This window comes from Cucurbita pepo, chromosome 20 (assembly GCF_057944985.1).
Source record: "Cucurbita pepo subsp. pepo isolate OVF chromosome 20, ASM5794498v1, whole genome shotgun sequence".
In the NCBI taxonomy this organism is placed as follows: Eukaryota; Viridiplantae; Streptophyta; class Magnoliopsida; order Cucurbitales; family Cucurbitaceae; genus Cucurbita; species Cucurbita pepo.
Window position 1 is genome coordinate 10,425,124 of NC_141817.1, and position 19,098 is coordinate 10,444,221.

The window sequence follows — 19,098 nt, forward strand, 5'->3', positions numbered from 1 at the left end:
CAAGAGCAGTACATTGAGGTGTTGTCCAAATTCAAGATGAATAACGTTAAACCCAGGACTACCCCCTTGGCAAATCATATTAAATTGTCAAAGGGGCAATCTCCCAAGACAGTTGAGGAACGTGAGCACATGGCATCAGTTCCGTACACTTCTGCAGTTGGGAGTTTGATGTATGCTATGGTCTGCACTAGACCTGACATAACACATGCAGTGGGAGTTGTTAGCAAGTACATGGCAAATCCAGGGAAGGACATTGGGAAGCTGTGAAGTGGCTTCTGAGATATCTGAGAGGTACATCCAATACTACACTTTATTATGGCAATGGCAAAGTAGTTCTGCAAGGTTTTGTGGATGCTGATCTGAGTGGAGATGTAGACTCCAGCAAGAGCACATGTGGGTATATCTACACTATAGATGGAACAGCAGTGAGTTGGATGTCCAAGCTTCAGAAATGCGTTGCTCTTTCATCTACTGAAGCTGAGTACGTGGCCATAGCTGAAGCTGGAAAGGAGATGATATGGATGACAGACTATCTAGAAGAATTAGGCCGGAAGCAATGCAAGAAGATCCTTTATACAGATAGTCAGAGTGCCATACAGTTGGTGAAAAACCCAGTCTATCATTCAAGGACAAAACACATTAGAAGACGGTATCATTTCACTCGCAGGTTAGTGGAAGAAGGCGATATGTGTTTGGAGAAGATAGAGGGTGCAAAGAATCCAGCAGACATGTTGACAAAATGTGTTGATGTTGGAAAATTAAAGCTATGCAAAGCCCTAATTGGTATGGTGTAGGATCAGTCTCCAAGTGGGAGAATTGTTTGTTATGGAGTCTGCTCCCTGTATTTATAGCTTGGTCAATGGCTATATCCGGTAAAGCTATATTTGGTAAAGCCATATATGGTGAAGCTATATCCGGTATAACTATATATGGTACATAGCTATATATAGTAGATGGTTAAATCTGGTAAAGCTATATTTAGTAGACTGAACCATATATATATCCCGTCCAGTAAAGCTTTGAAATGTACTTTCTATTCTCTATACTCTCTTGTTGTACATGCTTGAAGTCATCAATAAAAAATCCTTTTAGCCAGAGTTCTCCTTGCAATTCTCTCTATCCTATTCTTTGTGATCATCTAGATCGAGCGTGTGCGTTGTTGTGTGATCCTAACAAGATATTCAATCAACAAGGTAATCCGAATCTTATTTCCCTTGGAATCAAAGATCGGATATATGTTTCCTTTGCATCTTTTTTTAATTTGATTTTTATTTTCTTTATCTTTTTAGATTTTAATCGACCGAGAGTTCAAAATTCAATCTTTGCTCTATTCAAAATTTTGAGAGGTGAGATTGAGAGCTTCATTTGTGTAAATGAGTGCAAACAGAGTGCCCTAAGAAAATTCTTGAGTGTATAGAGGTAAGAGATTATTGTGAGGTCGTTTGCATTTCCATATCTTATTTTTTGCAGCAAAGTTTCACAAATAGATTCAAGGACGAATACTCTTGAACAAGTGTTGAATGATATGAATCAAAAAACATCAATCATACAATATACTTCAATGAAGATGTGAAGAAAATGTTGTCAAAATTATCCAGCAATTCATGTCAGATTGAAGATGAATAAAGTTTGATTGTTATAAATTTTGGGTGGGTTACCATTTAGAGTTATTGGAAGGTGCCACTCATTTATAAGAGAGAGAAATGTCGCAAATGAAGGCCTCTTCGCATTGACCGACAAGGAAGAATGTAAATGAATTTCATATAATAAAATTATGCTCACAATTTTGTATTAAACGTGAGGTATCCAAATGAGTACTGACAAATTTTAGAGTACCGACAAATTTTCTACGCTCTGCCCAAGTAAAAACTACTATCAATTTTTCTACCATTTGACAAGTACTAATCATTTTCCTCACTTTTTTTTTTTTTATAAGCTAATAATATTTTTTACCAAGTTACACAATTTCGGTTATAAGTTTTACTTTGTTCGAGATTCTTCACTCCCACATCTCAGCAAACTTAACCGTTGCTACAACCTTGATAAGAATATCCGCATGTTTCTCTCTGGTGCATATGAACGCCACAAAAATCTATCTCTTCTCGACACATGCACGATTGAAGTGGAAGCGAGTGTCAATGTGTTTGATGCGTCAGTGAAATATCAGATTCGACATTGGTTCACTTCCAATCACTTCGCTCAACAAATTTCTAAGTCATGATGATACTAATGCATGATGCCGCATTTGCTTCCATGAACTCGGCCTCATAGAAAGAGAGTGTCACAGTTCGCTGCTTTTGAGAATGCCAAGAAATCATATTTTCGTTAAGATAAAACGTCATTCTTGTGGTGCTTTTTCTATCTTTAATGTCTCCAGCTGAGTCACTATCAGTGAAATCAATTAGTTTTAGGATCTCGCCCTCTTTGATACTTTAGCCCGTAGCATGTCGTTTGCTTTACATAGCGTAGAATATGTTTAATCACTCCATGTTGCATCACAGTAGGCTTTTCCATGTACCTACTCATCATTCCAACAACATATGAAAGGTCTAGACGAGTACGAGTCAAGTACCTCAGACTTACGATGACACGTCTATACTTAATGGAATTCACTCAGCTTCCTTCAACAATTTTTTCGAGTTGTAACTTTGCTTCCATGGGATACTTGGTCGGGTTACACTTTGCCTCATCGAGTCTGGCTTCAGGTTGTTCTATTCTGACTCTTCAAGTCTTTCTTAGTCTAGGAGCACTATGGTCTAAATTTTCTGATCGTTGCTCACAATTCTAAGATAGTCAGTCTACTGGAGACGTTCTAACCCAGGTTATCATCTAGCCAACCTAATTCTATGTCCTAACTCTGTGGAGATAAACACACTCTACAGGGAGAACACATAGTCTAACACTTGGAGCTATAACATATTATATCATACAAACATACATTGTTCAACGGAGAGATACCATCCCTCAATCACTCGAAGCACAGATCACAATAGTCTATCCTCCTTTTTAACGAGGTGGAAATCATATAAAATAGCATTCATCACAAATCTCATCATAGGGCCATTTTAGTAATTTCTTACATTATGTATAACATACTCATCCATATTATACAACTAGTATTTTGGTCGTGCATATTCTATTTCTAGCTTTGCATTATACATAAAATAACATGCTTCTAGTTAATCTCAACCTAGGGGCATAACGGTGATTTTATCATAACGTACATACAATACATACTCATCCAAAAACGTCATTCTTAAGTCCTTAACATACATTTTTTAACCACCTTAGGTAAGGAATGCTCGCATGTTAGCACGTCCTAGCGATACTTACAAGTATTACTTGCCTAGTCCGTGTGTTTACTTACCTAGATGACACGGGTCTTCCCGAAATAGTTTTTTTTTACATGTTAAGCGCTTAAGAATTCCTAAAATTTTTCTGGTACGTCCTAATTAAAGTCATAATAAGTCGAATATAGAAATCAAGACAAAAAATAATCGAATGGGGGCCAAATGGGTCGAGAAATCACGTGTCACAACCTCACTAAGAAGACAAGTAGGTTGTGACTCCACATGTAAACCAACAAGGTGGCAACCCTCAAGTGACGTGCATCCGGTCACTGAGGGCTGAGACAGATAAGTGTCATGCTGTGACTGAGGAGGACGATGCATCGTCCAATACACAAAGAAGACTGTGCATCAAAGCCAAGTTGAGACATAAGCAGCGTTGGAGAAAACGAGGCGATACAAGTGTCGAAGACGAAATCGAAGAGAGCCGGGTAGGGCTCCTGGCCATAACCTCAAAATTTAGAGTTTCGATATGAGTTGCGGCACGTGGCTCTAGAGATAAATTCATCTATATGAAAGATGAAAGCTCATTAAATTTAGTGTCATTCCAATATGTTATGGTTGCCCCATAGAACTATATGACCGCTCGTCAAAATGATGTCTACTTCAGAAAGATTAGAAACGTCTTAAAATGTACTACAAATTTTAGATTTTGATGAATTTTTTTTTGGTAACTTTGACATTTTCATCACTTTTCCTACCAAATTTGTTTCTAACTCGGTTTCTTTTGATAGTTATAGAGATTTAATTTGTCTACACTAATGGATTTTTCTTACAGTTTTGAATTAACTACAAACAAAGATATTCAAATTTAAAATTTGTCAAAATTAACGTTCTTACGGTTCTTGGAGGGTTTTCAGAATTCTTTCTTCTAGCGTGATTCGGCTGCAAATTCCTTTACGAAAAATATGTGAAAACTCACCTCGAACAACATACTAAAATTAAAAAGGCTAATTCCATCAAATACTCACGAATCTTGAGGGAAATCTAAGATCTAAAACTCAAAAACTAACCTTTCATTCTTCCTCGTTTTTTTTTGTTTTTTTTTTTTTGAAGGAATCCAACGAATCAATCCCTCATAATGAATCTCCTCATGCCGACAAGAGTTTCTTATGATGAACCCTCAATCAAATTCGACCTTCTATCCGGATTGGTTCAATTTTTCCTATTGTGGTCTTTTCTTCCTCTCAAACCCTAACCTTTTGTTTTATTTGCTCTGTCCAATGCCTCATCAATTAACTTGGACCAATATATATATTTTTTTTCTACTATATTATTTTATTTTCTAGGTCATTTTCAAATTCAGTATCTAAGATTCTCAATAAATTCTTGAAATTTTAATTTAAAAAAAAATCAAATATTTAATTTCTCGTCAATGCTTAAGTATTACCTATCATAGTTTATGGTCCGACCTTCTTTTCTGACTATTCTTTGTTCAATCATCTTCAGAGTTCTTGTTCGTTAGTTTTGACAAGGACGAAGATGACAAGAGGCAGTCAATTTGTAAGAGAGAGAGAGAAATGAGGTTCATGGGTCCTTTGAAATCCTAGAAAGGGTAGGACTCGTGGCATACAGACTAGCATTACCACCCACACTTGTCGTAGTGCACAAGGTATTCCATGTATCGATGTTGAGAAAGTACACTCCAGATCTCATTCACATCATTGATCAGGAGACGCTGCCCCTCTGGGAGGATCTTGTTGGCTTTTTGGCCTTGATCTCACTTTAATTAATTTCAATCAATTAATTGATGTTTTGATGATAACAAACCTACTTTTTAATTATTAATTATTTTCAGTATTTTGAACTGTCCACAGTATAAGGTCGGGAATAACAATTTCAACGACTTTTCAATTACTCAAATCAGAGCTAAAACGAAGAAATTACAGTCGAGACAACATACCCGACGTGATGATGTGGCAGCAAAATCAAAATGATGGACAAATCAAAATATATCAAAGTATGACATTTATGATTTTGGGAGAGTAACAAATGGTGGAGTTTTTCTTATTACTATATTTTTAAATAAAGTTATTTTTACAAAATATAAATTTGAATCTAACCGTTACTCACATCGATTTTTATTACTATATTATATTTTTATATTATTATATTTTAAAATTTTGGTAGTTACTCACATAGTTTTTATTATTATTATATTATTATATTTATAATAAATTTTGAATTTCATTTGACCGTTACTCACATAACTTTTTATTATTATTATATTATATTACTATTATATTAAAATTTTGAAATAAATGAATTTAGAAAATTTTCTTATTTATTTACTTTTAATCCCCGCTTTCCATTATTCCTAACACAATCCTACATTTTGCGACTTTTCTCCTCTATATAAACTCATCTTTCCCACATTTTAAAACACAACTTACATACATTCTCCAATCCTCATTTGTTCAAAGTCTTCATTGTTTGTTGCTCTCTCCAAGCTTACAAGTTTATTTCTTTTCATCTTATTCTTGAGAGGGATTATTATTGTATTGTGAGGAAATAGTTGTGAGTATCCCAAATTGTAAATCTACTCTTTGAGAGAGTTGTGGTGTGTTATTATCAAACTCAAATACTTGTATCGGTTTGATCCTGCGCCGTGGAAAGGATTGAGTTTGCTCTTGAACTCGTAAAAAGAGCGGTGTAGCGGTTTGACTCAGATCCGTGGAAAGAGTCGAGAAAGTTCTTTATTCAAATTCCCAAGAGGCGCTTGGGGAGTGGAGTAGGTCGAGTTTGACCGAACCACTATAAAACTACGGTGTCATTTTCTCTAACTCTTTCCTATTTAATTTCAAAATTATTATTGTGAGTTATTGTATGTTCTACTTGATTATTGTTTTGACTTTAATTATTTTGTTCTAGTAATTATCATCTTCTACTTATTTGTAAAAAGTTTTATCATTAGAAAAATTAAACACTTTTATCGTTAAAACCCTATTCACCCCCCCTCTAGGGTTGCCATACCGATCCAACAATTGGTATCAGAGCAGGTTGCTCCCATAGATTTTTTATCTAAACTTTATTGTTCGAGCTTATGGCAAACCTACGTGTTAAAAATGGTTTTAGTGAAGGGCAATCAACTTCTAGGCCACCTTATTTTGATGGAACAAATTATACATGTTGGAAAGCTAGAATGAAAATTTATTTGCAATCCGTTGATTATCAATTGTGGTTAAATGTTAGTAATGGTCCTTACATTCCAATAAAAATTGTTAATAATATTGAGGTGCCTAAATTAGAAAATGAATTTGATGAGCATGATATGAAAAAATGTTCTTTAAATGCTAGTGCTATCAATTGTCTGTATTGTGCCTTAAGTAATGATGAATTTAATAGAGTATGTATGTGTTCTTCGGCATATGAAATTTGGAAAACTCTTGAAGTAACTCATGAGGGAACCAATCAAGTTAAAGAAACAAAAATTAGCATGTTAGTTCATAATTATGAACTATTTAAAATGGAGGAAAATGAACCTATTGGTGATATGTTTACTAGATTTACTAATATTTTAAATGCTTTGAAAAATCTTGGAAAAGTATATTCTACTTCCGAAAATGTAAGAAAAATTCTTAGGTCTCTACCTAAAAGTTGGGAGGCAAAAGTGACGGCGATTCAAGAAGCAAAGGATCTCACAAAGCTTCCTTTGGATGAACTCGTTGGTTCTCTCATGACACATGAGATTACCATGAACGGCCACATGGAAGAAGAATCCAAAAAGAAGAAAAGTATAGCCCTAAAGTCCATCAAAGTTGACTCTGAAGATGAGGACGTCCTTGATGAAGATGATGTCGCCTACTTCACACGTAAGTATAAAAATTTTATTAAAAGGAAGAAACAATTCAAGAAACATTTCACAAATCAAAAAGAGTCAAAAGGTGAAAAGAGCAAAAACGATGAGGTAATATGTTATGAATGTAAAAAGCCGGGTCATATAAGAACGGATTGTCCTCTCCTCAAATCATCTAAGAAATCCAAGAAGAAAGCAATGAAGGCTACTTGGGATGATAGTGATGAAAGTGCAAGTGGAAGTGATGAAGAAGTAGCAAATTTTTGCTTCATGGCTCATAGTGACAAAGATGATGAACAAGAAGATGAACAAGAAGATGAGGTAACTCTTGAATCTCTTTCTTATCATGAATTATTTAAACTTGTTGATGAGATGACAATTGATTTAGAAAAACTTAGTTCAAAGTATGTTGTGCTTAAAAAGAAATATAAGACTTCAATTATTGAAAATAAGTCTTTACTAAATGAAATTTCTTGCTTAAAAGAGAAGGATCATAATATTGTTAAAATTGATGTACCTTGTGGAAAGCATGTATTTGATTGTGATGAGAAAAATGCATTAATTGATAAAGTCAAGTCTCTTGAGAATGATTGTTGTGAAAAAGATAAATTAATTAAATTGCTCACAGAAAATGAATCAAATAATTTGCAAGAACTTGGTAGGGCTAAGGAATCTATCAAAATGTTAACAATAGGTGCTCAAAAATTAGATAAAATACTTGAGGGAGGTAAGTCATATGGTGATAAAAGAGGATTAGGCTATATTGATGAATGTTCTACACCTTCAAGTTCTAAAACAATATTTGTTAAAGCATCCCCTATCTTGTCTAAATCTAACAGTAAATTTGTATCTAAGTATGATAAATCTAGATTTGTGCCTATATGTCATTATTGTGGTGTTGAAGGTCATATTAGACCTAAGTGCTTTAAATTGAAAAATTCTCAAAACATTCCTTTAGGAAGAAAAGTTTCTCAAAATACAAAATTTAACAATATTTTAGAAAATAATTTTTCGAATAAAAATAGAATACACAAATTTAGTCCAAGAAATAAATTATTGCATAATGTTGTTTGTTTTTCATGTGGTAAGTTTGGACATAAAGATTATTCTTGTTACTTATCCAAATACAATGTCTTTAATATGAATGCAAATATGAAATGGATTCCTAAATTTGTGAACACTAACTTTCTAGGACCCAAACAAGTATGGGTACCAAAATGTCAATTTTGAATATCTTTGTTTTTAGGTTTGTTTGAAAGCCTCCAAGAAAAATAAGTGGTACTTGGATAGTGGTTGCTCAAGACACATGACGGGTAATCCATCCAAGTTTGTGGATCTTTCCAAGAAGGATGGTGGCTTAGTAACTTTTGGTGATAACAAGAAGGGTAAAATAATTGGTAAGGGTACTATAGGTAATGACTCTTGTACTCTCATTGAAAATGTATTATTAGTTGATGGTTTAAAGCATGACTTACTTAGCATTAGTCAATTATGTGATAAAGGTTTTAGAGTTGTATTTGATAATAATAATTGCATAATTGAAAATGCTAGTGATAGAAAAGTTTTGTTTGTAGGAAATAGAGATGATAACGTGTATACTATTGATTTGAATGATTGTCCTACAAATGATAAATGTCTTTCGATTTTGCTTGATAACTCTTGGCTATGGCATAGAAGACTAGGACATGCTAGTATGTACTTGATTTCAAATATTTCAAAAAATTCATTAGTTAGAGGTCGTCCTCAACTTAAATTTGAAAAAGATAAAATTTGTGACGCTTGTCAAATGGGTAAGCAAACTAAGTCTTCTTTCAAATCTAAAAATATGATTTCTACTGTTAGACCTCTTCAACTACTCCATATGGACTTATTTGGCCCTTCTAAAATAGCTTAGTTATGGAGGAAATTATTATGCTTTTGTTATAGTGGATGATTTTTCAAGATTTACTTGGGTTTTGATGATAAAACATAAGAATGATGTTTTGAAAAGATTTGCTAGTTTTGTAAAAAGAGTTCAAAATGAAAAAGAATTTTTAATTACTAAAATTAGGAGTGACCATGGAGGAGAATTTGATAGTGTTGCCTTTGAAAAATTTTGTGAAGATAATGGTCTTTCTCATAACTTCTCTTCTCCGAGGACTCCTCAACAAAACGGTGTGGTTGAAAGAAAAAATCGTACTTTACAAGAATTTGCTAGATCAATGTTAAATGAGTATGATTTACCTAAATATTTTTGGGCGGAAGCCGTTAATACCGCTTGTTATATTTTAAATAGAGTTTTAATTAGACCTTCATTAAATAAAACTCCTTGTGAACTTTGGCATAACAAAATTCCGAATGTTGGGTATTTCCAAGTTTTTGGTTGTAAATGTTTTATTTTGAACAACAAAGAAAAGCTTGGAAAGTTTGATTCAAAAACGGATATTGGTATTTTTCTTGGCTATTCATCTACTAGTAAAGCTTATAGAATTTTCAATAAGAGAACTCTAGTTATTGAAGAATCTATGCATGTGGTATTTGATGAATCTTGCAATAATATTTCTAATGAGTCTATTTGTAGTGATGATTTAGAAAGAAATTTTGGAGATTTACTCGTTAGTGACAACGGCAAAGAAATGGTTACGAGTAAAGAAGAGGTGAGCTTAAAGGAAGAAGGTTCTTCATCAATGCCAAAAGAATGGAGGTATGCCTTGTCTCATCCCAAAGACTTGATTCTTGGTGATCTCAAACAAGGTGTGAAAACTCGCTCTTCTATTAATTTATTTAATAATCTTGCTTTTGTTTCTCAAATTGAACCAAAAAGTCATAAGGATGCCGAAAATGATGAGTTTTGGATTTTAGCCATGCAAGAAGAGCTAAATCAATTTGAAAGGAACAAAGTTTGGGAATTATTGCCGAGGCCATCTAATACTTCTATTATTGGAACCAAATGGGTTTTTAGAAATAAAATGGATGAAAATGGGAATATCATTAGAAATAAAGCTAGGCTTGTAGCTCAAGGTTATTGTCAAGAGGAAGGCATAGATTATGAAGAAACTTTTGCACCCGTTGCTAGATTAGAAGCTATTAGAATGTTACTTGCTTTTGCTTCTTACAAAAATTTTGTATTATATCAAATGGATGTGAAAAGTGCATTTTTGAATGGTTATATTATGGAGGAAGTTTATGTAGAACAACCTCCCGGATTTGAAAATGTAGAATTTCCTCATCATGTCTATAAGTTGAAAAAGGCTCTTTATGGCTTAAAACAAGCTCCAAGAGCTTGGTATGATAGACTTAGCAATTTTCTTATCGGGAATGATTTTAAAATGGGCAAACTCAACACTACACTCTTTATTAAGATTAAAGAAAATGATATGCTATTAGTGCAAATATATGTGGATGATATCATATTTGGTTCTACTAATCCTTCTTTATGTGAAGAATTTGCTAAATGTATGCATAATGAGTTTGAGATGAGTATGATGGGAGAACTTAGTTTCTTTCTTGGACTTCAAATCAAACAACTCAAGGATGGTATCTTCATCAATCAAGAGAAATACACTAAAGATTTGCTCAAAAGATTCAAGTTCAATGGAGGTAATATTGCAAGAACTCCCATGAGCACATCCACTAAGCTTGACAAGGATGAAAAAGGTAAAAGTGTGGATATTAAAACTTATCGAGGTATGATTGGATCTTTACTTTACTTGACCGCTAGTAGACCCGATATTATGTTTAGTGTGTGTCTTTGTGCTAGATTTCAATCTTCTCCTAAGGAATCTCATTTACATGCGGTTAAGAGAATATTTAAATATTTGCTTGGAACTATTGATTTAGGATTGTGGTATCCTAGAAATGTTGAATTTAAATTGGTAGGATATTCTGATGCGGATTTTGCCGGAAGCTTACTTGATCGTAAAAGTACTAGTGGAACTTGTCAATTTCTTGGTAGTTCCTTAGTTTCTTGGTTTAGTAAAAAGCAAAATTCGGTTGCCTTATCTACTACCGAAGCGGAATATATTGCGGTTGCTAGTTGTTGTGCTCAAATTCTTTGGATGAAACAAACTCTTTGTGATTTTGGATTAAAATTTCATAGTGTGCCTATATTTTGTGATAATACATGTGCTATTAATTTAACTAAAAATCCTATTCATCATTCTAGAACTAAACATATTGACATTAGACATCATTTTATTAGAGAGCATGTGCAAAATGGACATATTATTCTTGATTTTGTAAACTCTAATAATCAACTAGCCGATATTTTTACCAAGCCATTAAATGAAGAAAATTTTTGCAAAAATAGGCTTGAGCTTGGTATTATTCGTTGTGATATATCTTGAATTTTATAATTTTTTAATGCATGTTTTTAGGGGGAGCCATTACGTCATTCTTAAATGTATTCTCTTTCAATTGTTGTTTTTGATGATTACAAAGGAGGAGAAAATTAAGAAAAATATGCTCTAAGTTTGTTGTTTTATTATTTATGAATCATTTACTTGTTTGATGTTTATAATTTCTTGAGGTTGAGGCATTAATATAGGGGGAGAATATGCTTGAGTAAAATTTATGATAATATATTAGCATGTATTAGTATTATTACATGGATGGTGTATTACCTTGGTTTTTATGAATTTTTCTTGAAATGGTTTGTCATCATCAAAAAGGGGGAGATTGTTGGCTTTTTGGCCTTGATCTCACTTTAATTAATTTCAATCAATTAATTGATGTTTTGATGATAACAAACCTACTTTTTAATTATTAATTATTTTCAGTATTTTGAACTGTCCACAGTATAAGGTCGGGAATAACAATTTCAACGACTTTTCAATTACTCAAATCAGAGCTAAAACGAAGAAATTACAGTCGAGACAACATACCCGACGTGATGATGTGGCAGCAAAATCAAAATGATGGACAAATCAAAATATATGAAAGTATGACATTTATGATTTTGGGAGAGTAACAAATGGTGGAGTTTTTCTTATTACTATATTTTTAAATAAAGTTATTTTTACAAAATATAAATTTGAATCTAACCGTTACTCACATCGATTTTTATTACTATATTATATTTTTATATTATTATATTTTAAAATTTTGGTAGTTACTCACATAATTTTTATTATTATTATATTATTATATTTATAATAAATTTTGAATTTCATTTGATCGTTACTCACATAACTTTTTATTATTATTATATTATATTACTATTAAATTAAAATTTTGAAATAAATGAATTTAGAAAATTTTCTTATTTATTTACTTTTAATCTCCACCTTCCATTATTCCTAACACAATCCAATGGTCAATATTCAATCCTACATTTTGCGACTTTTCTCCTCTATATAAACTCATCTTTCCCACATTTTAAAACACAACTTACATACATTCTCCAATCCTCATTTGTTCAAAGTCTTCATTGTTTGTTGCTCTCTCCAAGCTTACAAGTTTATTTCTTTTCATCTTATTCTTGAGAGGGATTATTATTGTATTGTGAGGAAATAGTTGTGAGTATCCCAAATTGTAAATCTACTCTTTGAGAGAGTTGTGGTGTGTTATTATCAAACTCAAATACTTGTATCGGTTTGATCCTGCGCCGTGGAAAGGATTGAGTTTGCTCTTGAACTCGTAAAAAGAGCGGTGTAGCGGTTTGACCCAGATCCGTGGAAAGAGTCGAGAAAGTTCTTTATTCAAATTCCCAAGAGGCGCTTGGGGAGTGGAGTAGGTCGAGTTTGACCGAACCACTATAAAACTACGGTGTCATTTTCTCTAACTCTTTCCTATTTAATTTCAAAATTATTATTGTGATTTATTGCATGTTCTACTTGATTATTGTTTTGACTTGAATTATTTGTTATAGTAATTATCATCTTTTACTTATTTGTAAAAAGTTTCATCATTAGAAAAATTAATCACGTTTAAACACTTTTATCGTTAAAACCCTATTCACCCCCCCTCTAGGGTTGCCATACCGATCCAACAGATCTATCATATGAAGAGAAACTCATAGGAATAATGGCACGTGATGTGAGGAAAGTACGAAGAAAGGTAAATTTCCTTAGTCAAGGTTTTATGGGAAAATATACGGGACAACAAAGCCACCTAGGAATGTGAGGAAGACATGAGGAGGTCTTATCCCGAACTCTTTCGAGGAGGATCAACTTTCGGGGACAAAAGTTCTTAAGGTGGGGAGAATTGTAGCACCGGAGTTTTTATTTAAAAAAAAAAAAAAAAAAAGAAAAAAAATGCTCAAGGTCAACATAGGGGCAAAATAGTCATTTTGCCCTACTATTATTACTTGAGGCGAGAGGAAAAAAGAGAAAGGAGATCAAGGTTTTGAGGTTGGAGGAGAAGGTCGGATAAAAAACTGATGTCGAAGATCTGAGAATTCTCGACCTAGACCTTCAGCAGTCCAAGGCAAGGTGGGTTCACGAATTGCACTTTCCTATTTCGTCAAAAACAACCAAGAACTCAAGGTTAGTTCGCGGATGTCTAGATCGAAATGTTTATCGATAATTTCGTGTGCTAGTGGCGTTTTTGAGTGATTCTTGGACTTTAATCCTCAGGACTGTGATCTTCGCAAGTTTTGGAGTGAAGGCGGTCGAGACTTCCGTTCGAATCGGAGTTTCAAGAAAACGAGATTTTTGGTAAGAACTCGTATTTTTCTCTAAATTTGAACTCAAATATTAAGACCGATGATAATCAGAAAAATATAAGAAAATCATATCGAATGAATAGAATATGAGATCTACAATGTTCATGAAGAAAACTTGTTGATTCGGATTACAGATTTGAACATAAAAAAATCTGAAGAAAATAGATCGAGAATGCGAATACGCATAACGATTTGGAAATTTAAACATATGCAGGAGAGAGAGAGGACGTCGCCACGCGTCGGCCGACATAAGGAGGAGCGCGGCAGAATCGACGTTAGACACGTGTCGTGTTCCGGTTGGTGAGGTGTGCTCCACACGTTGGCTGACACGCGGCAGAGCGCGGGATTCAAGCCAACCCGAGTCCGAAGTGGGCAACCCAAACCGCATCTGGAGAACAGCCTCGACGCAATTGGTCTGACCCGGCTTTCTGGTCCGCGACTGAGTAGGCGTTGCGCGAGTAGATACGCACGAGTGGAACCATGCGTAGTAATTCACCAGAGCGCGCTAGTCGCCCGTGTAGGCGCGCGAGTAGTTGTTTTTCCTCCGTTACATTTCTGTTTGCTTGTTTTTCGTCTCGATTTCGATACTGACCCTATTGTTATGTGAATTAGGATATGTCAAGGAAATTCCAGAATTTTTGGAATCCTTTCCGCCAAGAAACTCGAGCTAGGGAACGCACGCGTCAACCAAGTAAGTAGCCATTTGGATTCCCACGAGCAGTACTTATAGGAACCGCTTGGAATAAGCCTGCATGGTATCATATCCATAAACTTAGCTAGTCGAACCTAGCATATTAGTACGGAAACCGTGAAAATGAAATAAACAAGGAAACCTATGGCTTCTATATATGAATGATAATATAATCTGTTTAGATTGAGATTCTGATAATGTATGTATGCATGAAGAGGATGGGAAACTTGTGAAATCTGCGCTCTGGGTCAAGATGGACGTTATATTCCTGTTGAGCATGTTTGTTAATATTGCATGAACTACGGCATGTTAACTCCTGTGTATGATTGCTTGTGTTATCTTTCTCGTTGAATAGGAAGAAACTACATGCTTAGATTAGGGTGTTTGTGACTAAGTAGGTTAGACGAGACCCTAGGTTCGGAGACCTCTAGAGTAACGTACATTTAAACCCGCAAAACGACTACCGGCGAATCCATAGCCCAGAATTCCAAACTGGATAGGTTTGTGAGACCTTGCACGAGAATCCTAGAGACGTATGAATCCAAGTCTAAGCCACCAAGTTCCACCCTAAAAAGAATAGTAGGACACCACGGTAACTGTAGGTAGCCCGCTAGAGTTGAGTAGTGGGGATAGTGTCACCAGAACCTCCACTTCCCTCTCTGCTCCGATATCGTACTGTCGAGACAAAGCTCCAGTATTAAGATCGTTGAGCCAGACAGATCCGGACAGGGAAGTGTGACAGGTGCCCCGACCTAGTGGTGTTAGCTAGGGGGTCTTCTAAACAGGACCCCTGGGCTATAGGAACCCATCCCTGAGCGGGGAACGTGGAGCCACGTAGGATGACTTAGTAGCTGACCGGCACACAGGGGTTGCAACCCCCGATTTTAGTGGATGTATGGTCCCGTGGGAGGGTTGCCAGCTAACCTCCACGGATGATGTTCAGACATTGTTACTTATTTAAATCCAGCCATACGATCCCCTCAAATTTGCTTGTGAGGTCGCGCCTCACCTCAGGACACTAAGCATTCCACTGCATAAGATGAGCAAGTCTCTTAAGATACAAAAAAAGAGAGTTGCAGCTTAGATCGCTTCCCTTAGAACCCCGAGATAAGACCGTGGATACCTACTAAGATAAGGATGCGAGAAGAGCCTACAACTAGGCTGCTTCCGAGTATTTTTATACTCATTCCTTTCTGTTTTTTTTTTTTTTTTTTTTTTTCAGGTGAGTGATGCCATGGTTCGAGGCGGGAACGCGTGCTGAATCTTAAAGCCACTAAGGAGTGTTCCGGGGCGTTTACGAGTCTACACATGTTTTTGTTTTAGTTCTGTCATACATTTTTTGTAAACCATTTAAATACTTTTCATGGAACTCATACGCTACTTCAACACTTTGTTTTGATTTTTAACTTTCTACATAATTGCTAAAGTTTTTTTTTTTTCTTGTAAATTCTTTTGTCGATCTTGTTTTACATGATTTCATTGCATAGTCTGTGAGTCCCGCCCTTTATTTCGAGATTCAAATTTTGGGATGTGACAGTTCCAATTTTTAAATCAACATTAAAGAAACTATTTATTTAGTTTTCTATACCAGAAGAAATGAATTTCATCTTATGAAATTATGTTTTCAGCTCCTTATTTGGTCAAGTCCGAAAATGATAGGCTTATTAAATTTGCTACAAAAACCACTCTCAGTCCTGCAAATCAAAGAACAATCCCTAATAAGCAGGAGTTCATAATTCACTACGGATTAGAATTGTGTCGCACATGATCATCTTGTGAAGTATAGATCTTTTGAATTAACAGATTTATAAAGAGAAATTAAATATTTCGTAGTTAAATCATATACAAATTCATTCTATAGCAAACCCTTACTCACATATCTTCACACTAACTATTTCAATTAAATCATTTGTAACAATTATAAACTAGATCATATCAATGAGATTATTGGGATAAAACACTCATTCTTATCCATACCCTTTAAACCTTAAAATACATACACCATATTGATAACACATTTGATTCGACTCAAATGATTCAAAGAGCTTCAAAACCTTCATTAAACAGAGCAACAAAAGTTTCCATTTGCTCCCTCTCCTTAACCACTCCAATCTCCATTCCCACATCGCTATTTCTGCTATCACTCAAAGAAAACACTAATGGTGATTCAGCTGACACTATTTCCACCTTCATTGGCTTTCCCCATCCAAAATCTGCACTATAAACTCCAAATCTAGGTGACCCAGCAAGGCCAATGGGTTGTATTTTGGAATAATCATTGGTCACTTCACTCATAATTGTACCCAAATTTTCTGCTCCCTTTAAAGCTCCTCCTCCTCCTAAATTCTTAATAGCTTTCGAGAGCTGTTCACATGCCAAAGCTATGCCATTTTCACCCAAAAGCTCAATTCTTTCAAAGGAAAGAAAACTACCAACCACGCAATTTCCAAAGTAATTCAAAGGCACCGCTGGCCTTAAACGAGATCTAACATCAGCAGAAAACACGAAAAACAAATTTCCATCTCTTAAACCTTCCAACTTGGCTGTACATACACAAAGATAAGCCATTGCCACTACAAATGAAGACATTTGCTCATCATTCTTCTTCAAAACCCATTGCTTTAGCTTCTGCAGGTTCTGGTGTGTGAACTCAAAAGTGCTTCGGATTAAACGAGGATTAGTTTTGGGTAGTTTAAGGTTTAAGCTCCTGTTGTCGGGTCCTTCTTGGTTCAGCCATGCGCTTGCATAGATTTTGGCAAGACCTTTTGGATCATCAATAACCGACCTGTCATAGAATGGCATTAGGTTGGCGATTGGAACAGATGATTGGTCCATGCAAATTTGAGCCCACGATTTGATAAATGAAGTTGAGGTTAATCCGTCAAGAATTGCATGGTGATTGGTTATTCCAATGGAAAACCCTTTGCTTTGAAATGTGGTGACCTGTATAAAGAGTATAAATTATTAATTTATGGAGCAACTATAATAGAATTGACCGGATAGAATTGACCAAATTTTATGGTTTAATTAGGAACAACGTTAGTGATTTTAACCTGTTACTGCTCCAACAACAAAAAGAATTAAAAAGCGAGGTAATTTAGTCTTATAAATTTTAACTAATTTAACTAATTTTTAAAAAATAAACATGATATATTCGAATCTTTTATGTTTAACAGTTAAGTAAGTTTTAAAGGTGGTGTCTTGAATGTGTTAGCTACCTGAATAGCAATCACTGCAGCACGATCATGAGAAGCAGGCAAGCGTGGGACAAGAGGATGAAATTCAGAAGCTTCCCGGAACCCATTGCCGGAAAGTTGGTAAAAGTCAGCTCCGGACTCAGCTACCGTCAGAGAAACGCCATCCCCATCGACAAACTCGATGGTCGGAACGTCGGAGTGTGGAAGCCAAACGAGGTTGCCAGCCAGAGGAAGATAATGGCGAAGAGTGAGAGCAAGAGAGGTTTTGAGCTTCGGAACAATTTCGTCAATAAAAGATATATCATTAGACGGTGACTCGTAAAAGAAAAGGCGTTGGACTGGATGGAACCTCAGCCATAACATGTCGAAGAAGGTGAGAGGAAGAGACGATGGCACAACCGCTGCACGTGACGCCTCCGGGGGCGGAGGAGCCACTTCAGAGATCTCAATTATCTTCACAGTTGTTGTTCCTTCCATGAGTTTTGAGATGGAGGAAGATGACATGAAGGTTTGAGGTTATGAAATTATTGTTGGGTTCACAAATTTGGTTTCTCTTTGACATTCTTGACAATTATAATAAGAAAAGTTGTTGTATGAGTGGGTACCATATCCTTGCTATGATCTTTGATGACCACAAAAAAACAAAAATATTTTATTTGCAATACAACATGAAATTTGTCCCTACCCCTAAATTGGCCATCAACCTCAGCAATCACGTTTCGTGTGAACGGCAGAGTGTCACAGTCGTACTCTGTCAGGATTGGTAATATGATTGAGTGACATTTACTTTAACCTCGAGTAAGTCAACTAACTGAAATTTTGGTCGCCATTAGCATAGGTGACGTATGTTCAAGTCTCTAGTTCAGTTTTTGAAAAAATGTTTTTGAAAATGGAGATAAAGAAAGTTTTAGAAAACGTTTGGAAAATGTTATAGGCTAATTAAGCAAATAAATAACTCAATTTTGATAGCGTGTAACTTGGGTTGGAAGAATTGACGACTAGTCACGTCCCCTTGTAGTTGATTTTGAGACATTTTAGCCTTGCCAAGTGTAAACATGAATGTGGCAAATAACCATTTTCTATTGAAAATAAGGATGCATCAAATGTCTATTATCCGCATTTTAGAAATCAAGTAAACAGTGTCATAGACTTAAAACTATCGTAATAAAAACTTTAGAATAAAATATGAAATTAAATCAAACAAAGAAAAGAATAAAATAATTTCATCTAATATAAGGGCTACTAAAGACATAATGCAACTACCCTGCTTTCATGGCCTTCGAGATGCCGTTATCTGAGTATTACGTGGCTTGCCTATTTTAAGAAATACTCACTAACTAGGTGCTGAGGTCAATAAATAAAAACAATACAACATGCTCGGACCTATCATTTAAAAATATTTTGGAATGGCCTCACGCATCTTT

General features: G+C 35.0%; 1 protein-coding gene and 1 long non-coding RNA gene across 8 annotated transcripts; one reads left to right on the forward strand and one right to left on the reverse strand.

Annotated features, from left to right (window-relative positions):
• Positions 1 to 13,288: 13,288 nt before the first annotated feature.
• LOC111783254 (uncharacterized) lies at positions 13,289 to 17,851 on the forward strand. Of its 7 annotated transcripts, none has more exons than XR_002813333.2 (5): positions 13,293 to 13,607; positions 13,698 to 13,778; positions 14,001 to 14,315; positions 14,399 to 14,477; positions 17,692 to 17,827. It is a non-coding gene; the product is annotated as an uncharacterized LOC111783254 (long non-coding RNA). The 7 variants fall into 7 exon arrangements; XR_015414614.1 differs by having other exon boundaries at positions 13,295 to 13,607; positions 14,001 to 14,311; XR_015414610.1 differs by having other exon boundaries at positions 13,289 to 13,607; positions 14,001 to 14,477; positions 17,671 to 17,810.
• Positions 15,668 to 18,151, reverse strand: LOC111783250 (phenolic glucoside malonyltransferase 1-like). Its single transcript, XM_023664166.2, has 2 exons — positions 17,696 to 18,151; positions 15,668 to 17,420 (listed from the first exon to the last, which is right to left on the reverse strand). The coding sequence occupies exons 1-2, from the start codon at positions 18,149 to 18,151 to the stop codon at positions 16,515 to 16,517; spliced, it is 1,362 nt and encodes a 453-aa protein (XP_023519934.2). The 3' UTR covers positions 15,668 to 16,514.
• Between the last annotated feature and the right edge of the window lie 947 nt (positions 18,152 to 19,098).